This window comes from Cervus elaphus, chromosome 33, assembly GCF_910594005.1.
Source record: "Cervus elaphus chromosome 33, mCerEla1.1, whole genome shotgun sequence".
In the NCBI taxonomy this organism is placed as follows: domain Eukaryota; kingdom Metazoa; phylum Chordata; class Mammalia; order Artiodactyla; family Cervidae; genus Cervus; species Cervus elaphus.
The window spans coordinates 57718449-57741576 of NC_057847.1; the positions used below are offsets into that span (position 1 = coordinate 57718449).

A 23128-nucleotide genomic window follows, 5' to 3' on the forward strand; every position below is an offset into this window, starting at 1 on the left:
GGTGAAATGGAGATATTCATAATTGCTTCCAACATAACCAAATAGTTTTTGAATTCTGGTAATTTCTGAAGATTCTAGTATATTTATATGAATAATAGTGTAAGGGAAAAAAGTGATAGAAATATGATTCTAAATAATTACAGAGTCAAAACCAAAGTTCTTTATATTAGAGGAGTTGTCAAAAAAATAAAAATATTTAAAAAGAGAACATTTTAAGAGGAGGAAGTGGAGGAGATGGCTTTATTTAAGTGTTTTCTAAGTAGTAAATTATTATGGGAGATATTTTTAGGGATATTATTTCCCCAGTCATTTCACAGATATTTAGGGAATTTCTACATCACACTCAGTTCAAAAGAATACAAAGCACTGTGAAGAATACAAAGAAATACAAGACAGGATCCTTATTCTCGGGGTTTTCATCTCTGAATAAAGAGTCAAAATTAGTACAAGTGAAAAGAAAAGAAAAAGCAGCAATTTCATACAAAACCATATGATGCTGTCTGTAGAGGCTTTGGAATCAATGAGAAAGAAGAGTCAATGTGGGATGGGCTAGTCTGAAGTACTGCACAGAGCGTAGGGTTAGACTTGTGCAATGAAAGGTAAGTAGAGTGGAGTGATGTGCAGACAAAAATAGGGAAACCAGAAAATGAAACTGTGCCTATTTTCTTTATAGGACTAATGACAGTCTTCAGTTATTTCTTATCTTTTTTATTATGGCAAGAACACTTACCATAAGATCTATCCTCTTAACAAATTTTTAAGTACACAATAAAGTATTGTTAGCCGTAGGCACGATATTGTATAACAGATCTCTAGAATCTATTCATCTTCTATAACCAAAACTTTTTACACCTGCTGGGCAGAAACTCCCTCATCCCCCACCCCCACGCCCCACTCCTGGCAACCACTAGTCTACTCTGTTACTATGAGTTTGACTGTTTTAGATACCTCATATGAGTGGAATCATTCAATATTTATCCTTCTGTGACTGGCTAATCTTATTTACTGTAATGTCCTCAAGTTTCATCCATCCTGTTGCATGTGGTGAAATTCTATTTTTAATAAAGACTTTATTTTGTTAGAGCAGTTTTAGGTTCACAGCAAAATTGACAAGAAAATACAGAGATTGCCTATATTCTCCTTATCCCTACCGACATGGTGCCTTGCCTGTTGTCAACATCCCCCATGAGATTATTATCCTTCTTAAAGGCTGCATAATATTCCATTGTATATACACACCAGATTTTATTGATTCATTCATCTCTCGGTGGACTTTTAGGCTGTTTCCATACGTTTACATTTGCTATTATGAATAATGCTGCCGTGAACACTGGAGTGTTAATATCTCTTCAAGATTTTGACTTCAGTTATTTTGTATATACACCCAGAAATGGTATTGCTAGAACATTGCTGTTGTTCAATCCCTAAGTCATTTCCAACTCTTTGCGACCCATGGACGGCAGCACTGCAGGCTTCCCTGTCCTCCACGATCTCCCCGAGTTTGCTCAAACTCATGTCCATTGAGTCAGTGATGCTATCTTACCATCTCATCCTCTTCCACCCCCTTCTCTATTTGCCTTCAATCTTTCCCAGGATCAGGGTCTTTTTCAATGAGTCAGCTCTTCTCATCAGGTGGCCAAGGTCATACGGTAGTCTATTTTTTATTTTTTGACTAATCTCCATACCATTTTAAATAGTGTCTGTACCGTTTTACCTTCCTAGCAACAGTGTACAAGAGTTTCAGTGTCTCTACATCCTTGCATCCTTGCCAACATTGTTATGTATTTTGTTTGTGTGTTTTTTTGTTTTGTTTTGTTTACACTTTTTTGAGAGCCAGGTGTGAGGTGATATTTCATTGTGGTTTTGATTTGCATTTTCCCAATGATTAATGATGTTGAGCATTTTTTCATATACCTGTTGGCTGTTTGCAAGTCTTCTTTAGAGAAATGTTTCATTTATTTGCCCATTTTCAATCAGATTATTTATTTGCTGTTGATTTATAGGAGTTTTAGGTATACCTTTTCTATGTATTTATTTCTTGTCTATCTCCCTCACTAGAACATAGGATCTATAAAGACAGAGATCTTATTCTTTCAATAGTAGAACACTGTCTCAATTGCTATAGCTTTATAATAAGTCTCAAAGTTGGTATTGTCAAACTCTGTTCACTCCCTTTTATTTATTTATTTAATTTTATTTTTTTGAGAAAAATTTCTGCCAAATATCTAAGTCTGAATAGCCATGGATTGTCAGACATACTTTCAAAGATAAAATGATATACTTTAAAAAAAGTAGCTCCTACTTCCTGCAGTTTAAGCTATCTCATAAATACATTTGCTCTACACAATTGTAGTTCACTATGCACCCACGATCCAGATAATCATGATTGTGTGATCACTCACACTCACCTAGAGCCAGACATCCTAGAATGTGAAGGCAAGTGGGCCTTGGGAATCATCACTATGAACAAAGCTAGTGGAGGTGAGGGAATTCCAGTTGAGCTATTTCAAATCTTGAAAGACGATGCTGTGAAAGTGCTGCACTCAATATGTCAACAAATTTGGAAAACTCAGCAGTGGCCACAGGACTGGAAAAAGGTCAGTTTTCACTCCAATTCCAAAGAAAGGAAATGCCAAAGAATGCTCAAATTACCACACAATTGAACTCATCTCACACGTTAGTAAAGTAATGCTCAAAATTCTCTAAGCCAGGCTTTAGGAATACGTGAACCATGAACTTCCAGATGTTCAAGCTGGTTTTAGAAAAGGCAGAGGAACCAGAGATCAAACTGCCAACATCCGCTGGATCATTGAAAAAGTAAGAGAATTCCAGAAAAACATCTATTTCTGCTTTATTGATTATGCCAAAGCCTTTGACTGTGTGGATCACAACAAACTCTGGAAAATTCTTCAAGAGATGGGAATACCAGACCACCTGACCTGCCTCTTGAGAAACCTGTATGCAGGTCAGGAAGCAACAGTTAGAACTGGACATGGAACAACAGACTGGTTCCAAATAGGAAAAGGAGTATGACAAGGCTGTATATTGTCACCCTGTTATTTAAATTATATGCAGAGTACATCATGAGAAACGCTGGGCTGGAGGAAGCACAAGCTGGAATCACGATTGGGGGAGACATATCAATAACCTCAGATATGCATATGACACCACCCTTATGGCAGAAAGTGAAGAAGAACTAAAGAGCCTCTTGATGAAAGTGAAAGAGGAGAGTGAAAATGTTGACTTAAACTTCTAACATTCAGAAAACTAAGATCATGGCATCTGGTCCCATCACTTCATGGCAAATAGATGGGAAAACAGTGGAAACAGTGTCAGACTTTTTTTGGGGGGCTCCAAAATCACTGCAGATGGTGCTTACAGCCATGAAATTAAAAGACACTTACTCTTTGGAAGGAAAATTATGAACAACCTAGACAGCATATTAAAAAGCAGAGACATTACTTTGCCAACAAAGGTCCGTCTGTCTAGTCAAGGCTATGGTTTTTCCAGTGGTCATGTATGGATGTGAGAGTTGGACTATAAAGAAAGCTGAGCACCAAAGAATTGATGCTTTTGAACTGTAGTGTTGGAGAAGACTCTTGAGAGTCCCTTGGACTGCAAGGAGATCCAACCAGTCCATCATAAAGGAGATCAGTCCTGGGTGTTCATTGGAAGGACTGATGCTGAAGCTGAAACTCCAGTACTTTGGCCACCTGATGCAAAGAGCTGACTCATTTGAAAAGACCCTGATGCTTGGAAAGATTGAGGGCGGGGGGAAAATGGGATGACAGAGGGTGAGATGGTTGGATGGCATCACTGACTCAATGGACATGGTTTGGGTGGACTCTGGGAGTTGGTGATGGACAGGGAGGCCTGGCGAGCTGCGGTTCATGGGGTCACAAAGAGTCAGATACGACTGAGAGACTGAACTGAACTGATGCACCCAAAGTGCTTTCTGCATGCACAGGCTCCTGATTTTGTTACTCAGAATAATAAAAAGGCCTGGACTGAACAAAACTGATGCTTGTTACTTTTCAATTAAGGATATTTTTAAGTAAAATTAGCCTTTTTTTTTTTTTTCCCCCCTGTAACTTCATGGAAGTAGTGAATCTAAATCTTGCAAGTACAGTCTGATGATACTGGCTATTGGACTTATTATTTATTTGGGGGGGAGACTGGGCTGCATGTCATATGGGATCTTAGTTCCTCCACTGGGGATTAAACCAATGCCCCCTGCACTGGAATCAGAGTCCTACCACTGGACCTCCAGGAAATTCTCTATTGGACTTTTCAGATTGATATTTTACTTTTTCCCTTTTCTATTATATTTTCTGTTTGTCTTTTTCATTTGTTTGTTCATTCATTAAATAGCATTCTTGCCCTATGGAGCATGCATCGTCATCCATGACTCTGTAGGAGAGAAGAACTAATGATTCTTTGCCCAGGATTTCTCGTGTGAAGCTAGGATGACTGGTGGCTGCTTAGGACATAACCTCAGCTGTAAACTCTTCCCAGAGACAGGCAGAGGTTTGCCTCCCAGAGTCCTTCAGAAGGGTGGAGGACCTCCAGAAGGGTGGCAGTATTTGCTGTGAAGGAGATACGTTAGGAGTAAGGGCAGTGATTCATGACTTTTTACAACTTGTCTGTAGGTGTTTTGAAGGGCACAGTTGCATACTTATGAAAACATTCTGCTCTGTGTCATCCTCTTCTGCCCTCCAGGAGCCAGGACTTTAGAGTAGCTACTTTCTGAAACATTGCTGATTACCTTGGCAGTGGGTTAATAAAACCTAAGCAAATGGGCTACTCAACTTCACCATCATCATCTAAAATCCATATTATATGTCAAGAGAAAGAAGACTGAACTCTGTCCTTCTATGGAAGGAGACACTGTATAAATGAGATTAACAGCCATGGACTCTAAAATCAGTGCTTGGTTCATAGCCTGGGGCTGTTATTCATTCCGTGATACCTGGAAAAACCTCTTAAACTCTGTTTGCCTCAGTGTTCTTAATTATAAGATGATTTAAAAAGGTCTGTCTAGTCAAAGCTATGGTTTTTCCAGTAGTCATATATGTATGTGAGAATTGAACTATAAAGAAAGCTGAGCGCTGAAGAACTGATGCTTTTGAACTGTGGTGTTGGAGAAGACTCTGAGAGTCCCTTGAACTGTAAGGAGATCCAACCAGTCCATCCTCAAGGAAATCAGTCCTGAATATTCATTGGGAGGACTGGTGTTGAAGCTGAAACTCTAATACTTTGGCTACCTCATGTGAAGAACTGCCTCATTGGAAAAGACCCTGATGCTGGGAAAGATTGAAGGCAGGAGGAGAAGGGGGCAACAGAGGATGAGATGGCTGGATGGCATCACCGACTCGATGGACATGAGTTTGAACAAGCTCTGGGAGTTGATGAAGGACAGGGAAGCCCGGAATGTTGCAGTCCATGGGGTCTCAAAGAGTCAGACACAACTGAGCAACTGAACTTGCCCTTAATAATAGTAGTACTTACCTTATGGAATTGTGAAGATTAAATGAATTTTTCTATAGCGTTTAGAATTATGCATTGCATAAAATCAGATTTAGAAAAGGATAGTTATCATTAATGTCTGTGTTATTACTCTTCTGGTAATACCTGAAACGAAGCTTTGGTTCAGTCTAAAATATCCTGACGTTTGATTGAGAATAATTATACCTTGATGATAAAGACTGAGTTGTTATTGTTTTCTTCCCTGAGTTCAATAACCTTATTTAGACTTCTCGGTTGGAATTGATAGTGGTTTCAATTGTCTTGTTGAAGATTCTCGTTGAAATAAATAGATTGCTCAATACCTTTAAAATTGTGAACTTGATTTAAAATTATTTCATTACCTTAAATGTTTTAATGCACTAAGAGTAGACTCTTAGAAAGAATACAAGTGTTGGAGACAGAACAACCATATATATGAATTTGACTAAGGTAGTTAATCTCTTTGAATCACAGAAAATAATAATAGCATCCTTATGGTTTTGATATGACAATGTGACATAATATACTGTAATAGTAAGCATAAAAATTGACTACAGTTCTAGCTACCTGGCTAATTTTAATCTGAGGCACATTGCACGTTCTCTACTACCAAATAAACTTTCAGTACCAGTTAATAGGATTCATTTATAAAATTTTGGAGAAATGATAATGAGCAGTACAAAAAATAAGTCACTATAACTGTGAAGAATCCAGTAATGGAGAGTATCAGTGATTAAAAGCTTACATGCTTTATATAGAACTTAGAGAACAATCTTTTTTGCAGTTGTTTAGATATTTTGTTGGATTTTACTATTCATTTACAGATATAGTACAATACTACTATAATCATGGTTTAGATTGTAAATAATAAAATCTGTATTCCATATTAATTTGAACTATACTTTTATTTATATCATGTATTTTTTAAGAAAAAGAAAAGTTAAAGTCAAGAATCTCTAATTGGAGTAAAAGAAGGAAAATTTAAACAATAGAATGTACTGTGATAAGTATTTTTAAAAGTAAAAGTGATTGTGCTGTTTCTCTTAGAAACAGAGTTTGGGAATTTAACCAAAGAAATCAGAAAGCATTAGAGTTCAATAGTTCTTTATTATTATTTAATAAGATGATTATCTTTTTCATTAAAAAATCTTTTCATTTTTATAGATAAGAAACTCTGGTGGGCAGACCAAAACTTAGCTCAGCTGGGAACCTGCAGCAAAAGAGATGGAAGAAACCCCACCGTTCTAAGAAATAAGACTTCTGGGGTTGTTCATATGAAAGTGTATGATAAAGAAGCTCAGCAAGGTAAGTCACATGGTAACGAATTTGTGTTGCCTTTTGAATACATAATTATTCATATAATTTTCTCAAGTCAACAATTGATGTTTCCTATTTTCCTACTAATAAAAAAAAAGGGGGAGGAGGGAGGCAAGTACTGCTTAATACTGCAGAAGAAATACCTTTAACATAAGGTATATAATGAGCTTTCAAAATGTAGCAAAGCTGCCCAAGGAATCTGAATTTGTCAGGTCTTCAAAGAGGTCTATTCAGTTCTTGATTTAAGAATATGAAAATAATTTTACAATCCCAGCAAAATATATTCAAAGTATAATTATGCCCAGAAAATGGATGAATAAGGAACTTCAGATGGACTATGTTGATACAAGAATTTCATAACCAAAAGCATTACATTGGCTCTAAGCATTTTGCTTTTTTGTTTCTCCTTGTCCAAATGGTATGCAGTGAAATGGAGTGAGGGAACTAACAGATGGTTTACATAGGTGGACTTGTCACCTTGCCCAAATGGCAATTAGATTAGAGATGCCAGGCAGTATGGCCCCACACCTGCTTGTTTTTTCTTAGTTTTTGCTTCATGATCCATGACATTAGCAGAACTCCCTTCCCAGGAAAAATATTCTTCTATATTCTACTGTCTTATTTATATCACGGCCGTGAAAATACTTTTGTTCATATATTTTTTTGCTTAGGGAAAAAATATCCAGAAAACTTAAAAAGATTTTTATCCAAAAGATTTGGGCATGTAGACCAAAGCAGGTAAGGGTAGAGATAAGAAAAATGAACCAAAAAAGTTTTTAAAAAGGCAATAAAAAAGAATAGTGAACCAAAGGGTTCACTAATTCTGAAGACAGGTGACAACAATCAAGCAGGCAGAATTAATTTATTGGAAAATACCAAATGAAAATCATACTGTATCCAGAGACAAAATGAAAACCATATTCAGGATTGCCTTTTCTGAATAGAGTATGGGCCAAATTTTAGTCCAAGAAATCCTTTCTTGCCAGTAGTAGCGGGGAATTTCTTTATCAAGGAAAAAAATATTTTTAAGATAAACAAATTACTTTGTAAAGCAATCTGATTACTGAGATCCATTCATGGTTGAGATGACACTGATATCCAAACTCATATGCACAAATCTGTATCTATTCTCTGATTCTTTTTTGTTATTGTCTGTAATAATGAATGAGTGTTTTCACTAGGAATTATTTAATAGAAAAAAATTCTGTATCAAAATAAATGATTTTAGAGGCATTCAAGTCTTGGAAAATAGATTATATAACTGGAAATAAAATACTGGTACTCAGTAAATAAATATGATTGCATTTTTGTGGATTTCAATACAGTGTATTTGTTAAGTGTAAAAACTTACAGTATTGTGATACTTAAGTTTATAGTCTACACTGAATGAAATCATATCTGAAAACATTCAACAATATAAAATACAAATTAGAAAAGGGGAGATTATATTTCCAAACATTAAAAAAAACATGTATTCACTTCTTCAAAAGAACACACACATACTTTGTTGAAAATTGTAAATTAATAAAATAGTCAAATTTTTTGTAGATACAGTTGCAATGAAGTTTCTTGGAAGAAAAATTCAGTATATTATGCTTGTCTCACATTGTTCATTTTAACAAGGCCCATTAATCTTTTAAGGATTTGATTCTATAGGTAGAGTTGGGGCTTCCATGCACTGTGAAAGTATTTTCAAACTGACCAGGACCTCCAACACTTAGAAATTAATGGTATGATAATACTAAACTTAAAATACTGTTTCTACCAGAAGAATATGCTGATAAAAGCATCTGTATTAAAGACAACCCCATTAACAGAATCATAGCAGATAGTTTAAAAGCTTCATTAGTATGAAATATGGGCAATTTAGGACTACTTAAGGTGTTAACAGTACTGCCACTTCAGATTTCAAAGTACAATTAGTTACTTCATTTATCATTTTTGATACAGATCACTGGAGAGCTGAGACTTCTCCTTAGCCAAGTGGACTTTTCTAGTTCCACTAGTGAATTGAGGAATGAAGTTTGAACATCTATTATCAAAGCAAAATATTAAGCCAAACCACCTTTTCTAATGTGCTAGATAGTCACCACCTAAATTATTACTTAAAAAAATCTCTATTATTTTCTGCATTCAATTTATATTTAATAGGCAAAGATACTTATTAAAAATGATTTTTATTTTACTTTTTCTCTTAGAGACTAAGCAAATAATATACAATATGTGTTATTGCTGTGCAATATTATTAGCATAGTGAGTTTTATTATTTATAAAAAAATTATATCTCATTGCATATTTCTATCATTATTAAGGTTTAAAATACACAATCCCAGAAGCTCCTTTTTCTTCATTCTTCATGCATTTTGGATATCAAGGTTATATAACTCTGTATTTTCTCTTGTTTTTATAAATCATTCTATAATCCATTATTCTTTATTTCTTTAATTACTTTGTTTCCTCTGCTGTCCATTTGTTGTTTTTTCAAAATTTATAGATAAGTATCACTTGTTAGATTTTTGCTGTTCAATGGTAGTTGGAAAAAAATCTATATCTAAATGCATATTGCTATAGATTGTCATTGTATTTTAATATACATTCACATGTTGTTGTTCAGTTGCTCAGTCATGTCTGACTCTTTGTACTGCAGAATGCCAGGCTTCCCTGTCCTTCACTATTGCCAGCAGTTTGCTCTAATTCATGTCCATTGAGTCAGTGATGCCATCCAACCATTTAATTCTCTGCCGACCCCTTCTCCTCAATCTTAACCAGCATCAGGGTCTTTTCCAGTGAGTCAGCTCTTAGCATCTGGTGGCCAAAGTATTGGAGTTTCAGCTTCAGCATCAGTCCTTCTAATGAATATTCAGGGTTTATTTCCTTTAGGATTGACTGACTGGTTTGATCTCCTTACAGTCCAAGGGACTCTCAAGAGTCTTCTCCAGCACCCCAGTTTGAAAACATTAGTTCTTTTGTGCTCAGCCTCCTTTATGGTCCAACTTTCATATCTGTACATGACTACTGGAAAAACCATGGCTTTGACTATATGGACCTTTGTCAGCTGTGATGTCTCTGCCTTTTAATGTTGCCTAGGTTTGCTATAGCTTTTCTTCCAAGAAAGCAAATGTGTTATAATTTCATAGCTGCTGTCACCATCAGCATTGGTTTTGGACCCAAAAAATTAAGCCTGTCAGTGTTTCCACTGTTTCCCAATCTACTTGCCATGAAGTGATAGGACTGTATGCCATGATCTTTCATTTTTTAAATGTTGAGTTTTAAGCCAGCTTTTTCCACTTCACCCTCATCAAGAGACTGTTTAGTTCCTCTTCACCATCTGCCATTAGGATGGTATAATCTGCATATCTGATGTTATTAATATTTCTCCTGGCAATCTTGATTCAAGCTTGTAATTCCTCCAGCCAAGCATTTTGCATTATTACTCTGCATATGTTAAATAAGCAGGGTGACAGTATATAGCCTTGAAGTATCCCTTTCCCAATTTTTAACCAATCCATTGTCCCATGTCTGTTCTAACTGTTGCTTCTTGGCCTGCGTGCAGGTTTCTCAGGAGGCAGATAAATGGTCTGGTATTCCCTTCACTTTAAATTTTTTTTTACATTTACTGTGTTCCACACAGTCAGAGGCTTTAGTGTAGTCAATGAAACAGAAGTAGATGTTTTTGTGAAATTCTCTTGCTTTCTATGATCCAACAGATGTTGGCAATTTAATCTCTGGTTCCTCTGCCTTTTCTAAATCCAGCTTGTACATCTGAAAGTTCTCGGTTCATGTACTGTTGAAGCCTAGCTTAAAGGATTTTGAGCATAACCTTGCTAACATGTGAAATGAGCACACTTGTGTTGTAGTTCACTTAAGAACGCTTTCTTATCTCTCCTTACTATTCCTTGGAACTCTGCATTCAGTTGGGTATATATTTCCCTTTTTCTTTTGCCTTTCACTTATCCATTCACATGCTTCCTATAAAATGAAATAAGTGTTGGGTCAGTGTAGAATCATTATAGATCTATAAAAATAATTGGCTCATCACTAAAATAGAAATAGAGCTGAAAATTCATCTTATTATTATGTCAGCTTGGTAAAAAGGAATAAATCAATTAATCTTTATTAGTTTATATAGGAAACAAAGGTAATCATTTCAAAAGTTCAAGGCAAATCATAGCATGTGAATCTATGTAAGAACAACCACCAGTTATGGGAAATCAGCAAAGAATGTGGTAGATCTCCCTGATGAGAAATTGTCCCAGTTGAGCCTATTTCACACTTCAAAAATGACAGAGCATGTGACAGGTTTGATTGAACATTTAAATCCCTTTAGACTATCTTGAATTCAGGAGATTAGAAATAATGAGCTGCACTGGTATTTTGAATTTTCCATAGAGCACTATTGATATATAGCTTTCATCATGTTTTGTAATTCTCATTGGATTTATTGCACTTCACACCAGTGTTTGAACATCCAGCAAATGTCATTGCATGTCCTAGAATAATAAAAATGTTATAAAACTGGGATATTTAATGAACTTGCTGGATAAGATTGTAAATTACTTAACATCATGCTACCAGCTTTAATTAGAACATTGGGCCTAGTAAATTCAATGGAACATCTTTATAGAATGCATAACTCTGATTAACTGACTAATATTTGTTATTGCTACTACACAGGAATAAGGAAAATTAATATGCCAATTAGTTAGATAACTCTTATGGGTGTGTCTTACATTTCTTTTGGAAGAATTATGTTCCTTGAAATGGCAACAGTTAGTTCCTTGCTTTTAAGAAATTATATATATATATATATATATTTATATATCTCCTTACTTTTAATGGTATAATCTTTGAGTCAATAATATAAGTTAATAACTATTTATTTGATTCAGTTGGATCAAGTATTCTTGAAAATGAGGTAACTGTAGAGTTGAAGTGAAATTTAGAAGTTAGAAAGGAGATTTCCTGGTTTATGTGACCTTAAAGTATTAGAGTCTATGACCACACTCGTGACACACCCATGACTTTTCTGTCACTATGAATTCTCTCATGTGTCTCACTTTTCAAAATATTAATTATTATTTATTGTAAATATATATTTACTGATATATAATTGACAGATAATTGGTTAAAATGTATAGTGTGTTGATTTAATATTTTTTATATTGCAATATGGTTACTACTGTAGTGTGAGTTGTTACATCACATAGTTATCATTTCTTTTCTTAGTGAGGACATTTAATATCTAATCTATTGTCATTCAGTTGCTAAGTCATATCTGACTCTTTGCAGCCACAGGGACTACAGTATACCAGGCTTCCCTGTCCTCCACTGTCTCCCAGAGTTTGCACAAGCTCATGTTGATTGAGTCGGTGATGACATCCAACCATCTCATCCTCTGTCATCCCCTTCTCCTCCTGCCTTCAATCTTTTTCCTAGCATCAGGGTCTTTTCCAATGAGTCGGCTCTTTGCATCAAGTGGTCAAAGTATTAGCGCTTCAGCATCAGCATTAGTCCTTTCAATTAATATTCAGGTTGATTTCCTTTAGAATCAACTCTCTTAAATTGATTATAGTATTATTGTCTGTAATCACTATACTGTGCTTCTTTTGGAAAGACAGACTTCAACTATAATCTGCTACTTCAAATTATTTGAGGGAATAAAACATGATACTAACCAATATGAAACAACAGCATTTACAAATCAATAATAACATGTTGTTATAATATTTGTTTAAACCATTGATATTGAATTACATGTGATTTACTTTTCTTGACTTTTATGTTTCTTTTGTTTGTTTTTCTACTTTGCAGGCAGCAATTCCTGCCAACTAAATAATGGTGGATGTTCTCAGCTGTGTTTACCAACATCTGAAACTACAAGAACTTGTATGTGTACAGTGGGATATTATCTCCAAAAGAACCGCATGTCATGTCGAGGTATAAGGTTTTGAAAATCTTATTTCTGATGCATTTATTTCCTTGATACAGATTTTAGGCAACCAGAGCCAGCTTTATCTTTGTTTACTGAGATTACCATATAATTCTTTATTCTTTATTTTGTTAACATGATGTGTCACATTGATTGATTTATAGACATTGAACTATCCTTGAATCCCTTGCATAATATACCTGATCATGATGTATGATCCCTTTAACATATTGTTAAATTCAATTTGCTAACATTTAGTGAGGATTTTCACATCTGTGCTCATCAGTGATATTAGCCTATCATGTTTATCTTCTTGTGGTATCTTTGTCTGGTTTTGGAATTAGCGTGATGCTGTCCTCATAGAAATAATTTGGAGGTGTTCCTTCCTATGGAATATTTTTTTGGATAGCTTGAGAAGGATACCGAGATCCCTAAAGTGGCTGCTGCCAGCCTGTCAGTCCCCAGGGGCTTCCCAACTTCCTCCTGCCTCTCAAGGAGGCTCTCCAGGATCCCCAAGTGGATCTGACCCAGGCACCTTCCAAACTACTGTCTCTTGCTGGTACTGGCATATGTGAGATTTTGTGGGTACTCTGTAAAAGAGAAGCCTCTGTGTCCTGTATATCTTTGGCTCTCCAAAACAAGTTCAGCTGGTTTTCAAAGCTCAGCTTTCTGGGGGCTTGTCTTTAAGGGCAGGATCCTTGGACTGGGGAGCCCTGTGTGGGGCTCAGACCCTTCACTCCTCAGGAAGGACCCCTGTAGTTGTGATCCTCCTCCCGGGGACTAGGTGTGTTTCCTGACTGACAAGATCGTGTCTCTGCCCCTCCTACCCATGTTATTGTGATTCTTTCTTTAAATAAAGTATAAAGGAAAAAGTGGAAAATCTTTTCTGCTAATTTTCAGAATGTTCTCATAAGTAGATGCTCTGTAAGTAGTTGTAATTTTTGCCTTCCTTTGGGAGGAGGTAAGTTCAGGGTCTTTCTACAATGCATCTCAATCCCCTCTCCTGCCAATGGAATGATTTCAATATTAAATATTCATTTTGCTTTTGTTTTCTTTTAAATTTAGGTATAGAGTCATTTCTTATGTACTCTGTTCATGAAGGAATCAGGGGAATACCTCTGGAACCAAGTGACAAAATGGATGCTTTGATGCCTATCTCAGGAACTTCATTTGCTGTGGGAATAGATTTCCATGCAGGTAAATAGCTTTTTATTTATAATTTATGTTTGATGTTTTTATTTATTAAACATGATGGAAATAGGACCTTTCCATCTGTACTCTGATAGTCAAAATGAGGAATAAGGAAACAAATCAGAAGTGAATTTCTAAGCCATACACAAATTGTTATAAATAAGTTTTGTCCTAAAAAGTAAAATTTTTCTAACATATGGCAATATAAAAATGACATATTTGTCACTTGGTTGCTTTGTTTTTACTTTTTTATTTTTCAAATGGCATGTTTACTTTTCTCCAATGATACATATTTAAAAAACACTTTAGCTTATATACTTAAACATATATATTTATTTTTCAGAATGTGATTATCTATTCTAATACAGGTAGCAGCAAATGAAAGTGAAAATGTTAGTCCCTCAGTCATGTCTGACTCTTTGCAACCCCTTGGATCTTAGCCCACCAGGCTCCTTTGTCCATGGATTTCTCCCGGCAAGAATACTGAAGTGTGAAGCCATTCCCTTCTCCAAGGGATCTTCCCAACCCAGGGATTGAGCCTAGGTATTGCAGGCAGATTCTTTACTGTCTGAGCCATCAGGGAAACCCCAAGAATAGTGGAGTCCAAATAATTGAAACACTTATAAATGCTAAGCCATTCTCTATTACTTTTCAGTACAGTAGCTATCATTTTAAAGTCAGAGTTTAACTTCCCTTTTTGTTTTAGCAGTGAAAGAAAGCAGATTGAACACTACCATTTTTCTGTGGCTAATAACAAGTATATGATGGAGGGGGCAGTTCCCTGGTGGTCTAGTGGTTAGGATTCAGCACTTTCACTGCCAGGGCCCAGGTTCAATCCTTGGTTGGCAAACTGAGATACCACAAGCTGAGTGTCAAAGCCAAACAAATGAACAAAACAAATAAACAAACAAAAAAAAGTGTGTGATTGGGAATTGGTGGTAGAAACTGTTAAATCTATTGTAGGATATAAGTCATTTGTTCTAATTGCTAAATTCAGATATAGCATAAGCATTGGATATACTTCTTTTGTTCATATTAATATTTATTATTATATGCTTGAAGGATTAAATTTATAAAAACAGATTTTTCCATCTCTCATCCAACCAAGTCTTGTGCTTCTTGAGTTAATGTCTCAGTGTTGAAGATATAATTCATGTTCCCAGTATTTTTTTTATATGTGTAAAGACAATTTTATCTAATATTAAAATAATCCTTCTTTGACCTGTAAACTTTACAAAAATAAACATCAGTACATGAGCTTCTGATATTAGCCTAATTTTCCTTCAGCTTTTACATGTTGTTCAATCATATGTTAATGCAATGCATGGCTATAAATTTAAAAATTACTGGGAATTTTCACAGATGAATGAAAGATGCCTTTTAATAAGAAGATCATTTGTACCAAATACTTTGAATCACAAAGAGGCAAATTTCCTATGTTTTTTAAATGGTTAAATGTTTTTTCCAAATATATATAGAGAGATATAGCATATTTTATTGATTGATATGCTAATTTTGCCAAAATTAGTGTGATTTTTTTTTTTATCAAACAAGGCTCTTTGATCCATTCTCATTATTTGTGGGATGCTCACTACCCTGCCATGTATAATCTACCCTGCCTTTATTTACAAGCATATCTTTCTTTAGAATTTTTAATAGGATTTAATAGATATAAAACTAAGAAAAACTTGAACTTCTTGAAAAGTGTATTCATATAAGTATATGTATTTTTACTAAATATACATAATCCCATGTTTTAGCTGGTATCACATATTTGATTCTTTTAAACACTCAATGATTTTTTAAAGTATTTGATGAATTTCCAAATCATATGTCAAATAAGCCATTTGGTCAAATGCTGTGATTAGATCATTAGTAACCTCTTGTTCCTTAAGGGCAAACTGATTATTTGCATGAGTTGAATTTACTCTCCGGGTTTTATAATGACCCTGAGATGCTGAAGTTTCAAATAATATGCCATGAAAGAGGTAATTTTATTTGCAAAGAATAGTATTCTCCCTATTTCTACATGTGTGCTAAGTCACTTCATGTCCAACTCTTTATGACCCCATGGACCATAGCCCACCAGGCTCCTCTGTCCACGGGATTCTCAAGGCAAGAATACTGGAGTGGGTTGCCATGCCCTCCTCAGGGGATCTTCCCAACCCATGGATCTAACAACCCCTTTCTCTTATGTCTCCACCATTGGCATGCAGATTCTTTACCACTAGTGCCACCTGGGAAGCCCCAAATCCTTAGTAACTACTGATATTTTGTAATAAACATACTTCATATCAAAATAGTTTTTCAATAGAACAATTGCTAGTTATTTGTTAAAACTTTGTGTTCTTCATATTGTACCTGTCTATATTTTAAAATTGCATTCTTAGAAAGGAAATCTCTTTAGAAAATCATTTTATTCTAAATGTAAAAGGATGTTAGCATTTGGAATAGTCATGTGAAATTAAAATGCTTAATAATCTATTAAAATTTCTGTTAATCAGAGACAGAGTTAGAACTTGCTTTGAAATCAAAGAGGATCAGACATAGGGGCCAATAAAACCTATGGTGGGAAGAGGCCAGATTTTAGCAACAGACAACTTGGATTCTATAACCAGTTTAAACACTTAACAAGTGTTGACCTTGGGTACATTGCTTAATTTTCCTGAGGCTGTTTCCTCACCTTTGGTGGTAGGAGAATATTTAGATCACTTTGTGCAAATGTTTGAAACAGTGTTTGATACACATAGGTACTTAGAAAATAGTGGTGATATCATAGAAATCAATAAATTTCCATGGAAAACAGCAAATTGTAGAAGTTAGCATATGTGATAAATATCTACAAACCTGTTCTGCAAACTATATTTAAACTCCCAGTTAGCAAGGATTTTGTTTTCTGTTTTTTTTTTCTGTTCAGTTATCTGCATAGATTAGTAGTTGTTTCTTAATTTTTTCGGGACAGAAAGAGTAAGTTAGTAACTTTCTCTAGTGAAAATGAACTTAATGATAATGAATAATATGTAGAGCAGATATTTAAAGATTAAATAGTATCACTAGCTCTTTGAAGTCATTAAATATAAACCTAGGAGGCTAGACAGTGCCTGATGGACCGTACTTAGACAGTAAACCAACAGAAAACACTAATGATGATGGTGGTGGTGGCAGTCTGACCAGGAGTTTTTGACCATGTTTCCACATACCTTTGGTGCTTCCTTCTACTATACAATCTGATCCTTTCATGATTGCATTTTGTGAAAATGTATTAGTATCAGAATAAGTGTCAGAAACTTGATTCATACCAATATCAACTGTAGACAGCATAGAAGCTCTGTGGCTAGGCTGAGTGAAGATGCTTTTGAGAGGAAGGAAGGAAAATAACTGAATTGCCCCAGAGAGATTAATAGAAAAAATAATTTTTGAGACATCAATCCCTATTTTTTTTAATCAAGACTTTTATACCTAATCATAGGTTCTTCCTCCAGTAGTTCCCTATGCAGACATTCTATCTCCTCTTCTTTCATTGATTGTATTAATTTCAGAGACATAATTTCTACTTTTAGGATCAAAATAAAGATGACAAAATATAAGGGCACAACAGCCTCTTATTCTAAACATAATAAGGAAATGGTGTGAAAGAGGATTGCTTGTCAAGTATGACCATCATAACTTATATAATATTATTTCACTACCACAATTCTCAGGACTAAATATATGCTCAAATCCATACCTTTCACAAGGATTAACATATCTGAATCTTGCTGGGTTTTGGTTGTAATGAATTAAAGTTTTCTGCAGTGAGTGAAAAAATTTCTTTCACCAGATGAAGCAATTCTGGATACTACCCACAGAAGAAAGAAGACCCTGTGGCTATTTCAAAATGTTCAAAGCATTCTTTATCACTTCACTGGAAAAGTCCCATTCCACTGGAAAAAAAAAAAAATTCAGCTTTGAAAATCCTGGCCTGCTGGGTGATATCCCTCCTGATGAATGAATACTGCATTTGATGTTTTAAAGATATATGTTAATTAGGGGAAAAGCCTTCATAACAAAGCTCACTGCTCCAGTTAAAAATGTGATCTTTAGTAAGCAATGCTCTATTCAATTTCCCCACCCCCACTTTGGGGATATTCATGACTTTTTCATAATAATCACATAATAGGATATTACTTAACTGGATAAAATTCTACTCAGAGCATAATCATTTACTGAACTTTTCCAGCATACATTCTTTTTCCGTCTTTTATCTCTTTTGTTCAAATTGGAGTTATCCAACTCAGTGTTAACAAATGTTGATTACTATCTGCTAGGAGTAGTACATCACAGCTAAGTTGCTGTGGGGGATAAAGATAAACAAGAAATAGTTTCAGAAGTAATGCATGAATGGATGATCAGTAGGATATTTTTTTCTTTTTTAAAGAGAGCATCAAAGAGCCATTGTTGGGATGTCATTGCTTTACAGTTACTATGGGGAATATTCTAATGTCTTTTCCCACCGTCACATAGTGATCTGGCTATTAAGACAATACACAAACTGACAAAGCATACCATTACACATCTGTTAAAATCCAAAGAATATAAAACACAAAGACTACATCCTAATGTAACCTATAGATACTAATATAAACTGTGGACCTGTCAGGGTAGGTTCAATACTTGTAACAGATGTACCACTCTTATTTGAGATGCTGCTAGTGGAAGAGGCTGTGAGTGTAGGAAAGGAAAGGGTATATGGGGACGCCTGCTCAAATTTGCTGTGAATTTAAAACTGCTGTAAAAATAAAGTCTATTATAAAAATACACAACATTGAAAGAGAATATGTGACACGACACTGTTGCTGTATTTACACAGTTGGATGTCATTTATTTCCGTGAAAGACGTTCTTCTTAATAGTCTCACGTCATTTACATCTATCTTTGGATGTTAGAATGAACTTTTGACTCAATCTAGTGGCATTTCTCATGTTACAGAGAAGGAAACAAACCCAGAGAGATCGGGGGAGGGAATAGTAATGGAGTGTCCTACTTTTAATTCTTCATGCTATGCCATCTTGCATATCTAATGTCTTAAACACAATCTTACTTAGACCATATTGGCACTACTTGATGAAACTAAATTGCACTTCTGCAAATTTATACTGATAGAAGATCATGTTTTATTTTGATTTATGTAAAGAACCATATAGCTTTAAATCCATTTCATAATTGAAGCAGGTGACACTCAAGTGAGAGGCTCATTTTCCTTTGCCGGGAGGCTTAGCAAACAGCTGTTTACAATTTTTTTCTAATAACCATTCTGTCACCAACCAAGGCCAAAGAAGAATTATAGAAAGAATTCATTTTATGTCAGTAACAGCAATAACTTAAGAAATACAATACTGTTGCTTTCAGACATTTTTTCAATTTTATGAAAACCATTTCCTTGGCAACAAAGTGAATTTTTAGGGCTGGTTCAATTTCTTCTTGCTCTTGTGACAGTGAACCAATACTATTTGTGTTGTCATTTCAAATTTGCTTCAAGACTGTATTTTCAAATCATGTGAACAGTTTGTATGTATTTGTAGATAGTCAAGTCCAGTAAATCTTTCAAGACATATAATACCAACTGCCACCAGAAAACAAACTTTCCAATACTACCAGGAAACAAATATAAAATACAAACATACATAGAATAAGTCATTATAGGTTAAACAAATTATTGGAAGTAATTCACAAATCCTTTTTGGATAATTTCTGAACTCAGGCATAAAATACAAAGCAAAAGAAAGTAACCTTCTTTTAGGCATCTGGACTTCTCAACAGGTTACCTGAAATCAAAAGCTCCAGAAGATTCACAGTGATGAGCTACTATGATGAAAGCTTTTATCAGTCAGCTTATTTAGGGTATATTATTCTGTTATCAAAAGAGTAACAAAGTTTCATGAAACTTCTTTCTCAGGCAGTTACCATTCCTCATGGAAGTGAAAGGTCCCAATACCAGCTTTGTACTTATTCACAGGAGTACATCCAGTCTATTTGAACACCTTTTTCCCCCCTCTCCTGAGTCTCTCTGTGCTTTTGTATTTATTTTTAGCTTCTCAAGATCCTTTTCAGCTTAGGATTCTCTTCAGGTATCTCTTATATGTTTATATCTGATAGGCTGATGTCCTTCCTACTCTTTTCCTTGTCAAAACTGAGTTTTGAACCCTATTCTCAAAAGATCTGGTTACACTAATTTATAATAAATTATTAAGAGTGGCTAACAAATTGACAAGTTATCTTACTGGTATGTTTGAACAAAGCACTGTATATTAACCAAATATTACAAATCCAACAAAAACACAATTAAAGACATGTGACGAAAATATGTTTAGGAATAGGTCGATATTTTGGATATTTTTGAAATTATTTCCTACTCTGTCTCTGAGATAATAGATTGGCATCTATTTCGTTGTGGAAACTGCTGATAGATCAAATGATAATGTGGAGGTCTCTTTTAGCTTAGGTGCATTGATATCATTAATATTGTTAAGTGTAACTTTAACCCAGAAGTGTTTATTTCCCCCATTTTAAGAAAACTGAGGACACATTAGTCCATTTTCCTTTTTGATACCCTGTCTTTAAAAATAAATTTAAAAGCTATAATTCAGCTTCTAAGATTGTTGGCCATTAGTTTTTAATCAAGTAGACAACTTTCTAGTTAAAAGAGGAAAAAAGAAGTTATTTAATTGATTTTCTGACTGGCCATAAGGAATGGATGATCTTTAATTTCTTTTTTTTTCTCATATGGTTTTATTCTTAGCCAGGGGCAGTAAGAGGTAAGTGGATCCTTTTTGGGAACTTGAAAGGAAAAATGAACTAATTATTTCTATAAAATTCTTACTATTTTTAGAATATGGACCTGGCTAAACTAGAAATCTTAGAAATGGAACTAATCACTCATGGTAGATTAGGAAGAGGATGAAATTAAACTAACATCCTCAAAAATCCTTATCATTTTTTAAACAGTTACTTCATTATCATAGTTAAATTTGGAAAATTTTATGTGCTTATGCAATGTAAGTGATCAAAATAATCTGTTGAGGAAGACAGTATTTTAAACAATGAAGAAGATCTGGGTTTGGGGGTGTAATACAGACTCCAGGGGATGGTGAGGGACAAGGAGGTGTGGTGTGCTGCAGTGCATGGGTTGCAAAGAGTGGACATGATTTGGAGACTGAACAATAACAAAATGAATGCAGACGAGAGTTGATTGCTTTGGAATGCTCAAATTAAATTATTCATTAAGTACTCGTCTTTGGATTTTTGCCCTTGAAATTCATATAAGTCATGATTGAATAACCAGTAGTGAAGTAGTCAATATTAGATCCCTGATAATTTCATAATGAGAACTTTAATCATGTTGTACTTATGGTTGGAAAAGATAATTGATAGGCAATATTAGGGCATAGGATTTGGGGGAACAATGATAATATGGTTACCACTTGTAGGATTACCCCTGATAAACTTAGGAGCAGAAGGTTAATGATACAGCCTCATCTGAGACAGAGCGGGGGAGATGATGATAGTGGTCACTGTCATCATCAAGAGGAGAATAAGAAAATTATTATCTCTTGATGTTTATATTATTTTTTAAATTTTATTTTTATGTTTTTAACACCAAAAACATTTTCTGTTAGGGTATAGCCAATTCACAATGCTGTGATAGTTTCAGATGAACAGTGGAAGGACTCAGCCACACGTATACATGTATCCATTCTCTACCCAATCCTCCTCCCATCCAGCCTGGCACATAACGTCGAACAGAGTTCCATGTAATGTTTGTATTATTTATCTGTTGCTCTATAACAAATTACTAAAATTTAGCTGCTTAAAACAACAAAAAAATAGTATAGCATCTATGAGATACCTTAGGTCTCTTATGAGGTTGCCTTCAAAGTATTGGCCAGATGTGTGGTCTCATCAGAAGGCTCAACTAGGGAGGATCTGTTTCCAAATTATCGATGTGGTTGATGGCAGGAATGATATCCTTGTGAGTGTCTGACTGAGGGTCACAGCTCCCCACTGACTATTGACATTAGTTTCTTGTGATGAGTGCCTCTCCACAGGACAGTTTAAAACATGGTGCTTGCTTCCCTTAGAAGTAATGCTAATAATAACAAAAGAGAGGAAAAGAAGCACACGGAAACTATTAATAGAAGCCAGAGCTTTTGTAACCAAATACCATAAGTGATAGCCCATCATTTTAATATATTCTATTTATTAGAAGCTAGTTATTCAGTCTAGCCCACATTCAATGGAGCGGATTAGAGGAGGGAATGAATACCAGATGACGGGAATCACTGGTGGCCACATCAGAGGCTGCTTACAACAATATTACAGATTTTTGTCCATATTATCTTTATACATTGTTGTCTAAAAGGTGAATTTTGATTGTCAGTTTGGATTATCCATGAGGCGCCTCTACAGACAGCTTCTGAATTCTGGTTTAAACCAATTGATGATGAATTAATATGAAGAACCAGGATCACAGTCTTGAATCTTTTACCTCTAATAAATAATAAGCCTTAGATACCTGGAGAAGTGTTCTAGGCGGAGAAAAATAATAAGACCTAAGTAAACTGTCAAATGCTTTACAGTAGGAATGGGACAAAGCTGAATATATGTATGTGTGTGTGTACACACACACACACACATATACACATATATATTTCCTAATGTGTGTGTAGATATATATACACACACTCATATGTGTATATATGTGTGTGTGTGTTACATATGTATTTCCTAAACCATAGTTTTCTTTATACTACCATGCTAGGGTAAGATATAAATGAGGAAAGATTCCAGAAGCACTCAAGAATGAATGTGTTTTTAAGAACAGCAACAAATGTATTATATTTGTGGCCATTCAGTGCCTTGGGTTCAGAAAGCCAGGCTGGGGATGGGTTATAGTTTGTGGTCCTGGTACTAATATCTGACTTAGTAGTTCTATGACAGTGGTTCTCAACTGGGGATGATTGTATGCCCCAGATTATATTTGGTAATATCTGGAAACATTTTCATTGTCACAACTGCAGGGATGCTTCTGGCATCTACTGGATAGAAGCCAGGGTTTCTGCTAAACAATACATAAGACAGATTTCCACAATAAAGAATGATTTAACCTCAAATGCTAAGTGCCAAGGTTGAAAAATCTAACATACATTT

At 35.0% G+C, this 23128-nt stretch overlaps 1 protein-coding gene across 1 annotated transcript in view; it reads left to right on the plus strand.

Annotated features, from left to right (window-relative positions):
* The window catches only part of LRP1B (LDL receptor related protein 1B), a 2070284-nt gene that overhangs the window by 1438344 nt on the left and 608812 nt on the right, over positions 1-23128 (plus strand). The window contains exons 33-35 of the mRNA XM_043894665.1: positions 6670-6810; positions 12634-12759; positions 13817-13948. Coding sequence (XP_043750600.1) covers positions 6670-6810; positions 12634-12759; positions 13817-13948 — 399 coding nt within the window. The remainder of the gene's footprint in view (positions 1-6669; positions 6811-12633; positions 12760-13816; positions 13949-23128) is intronic.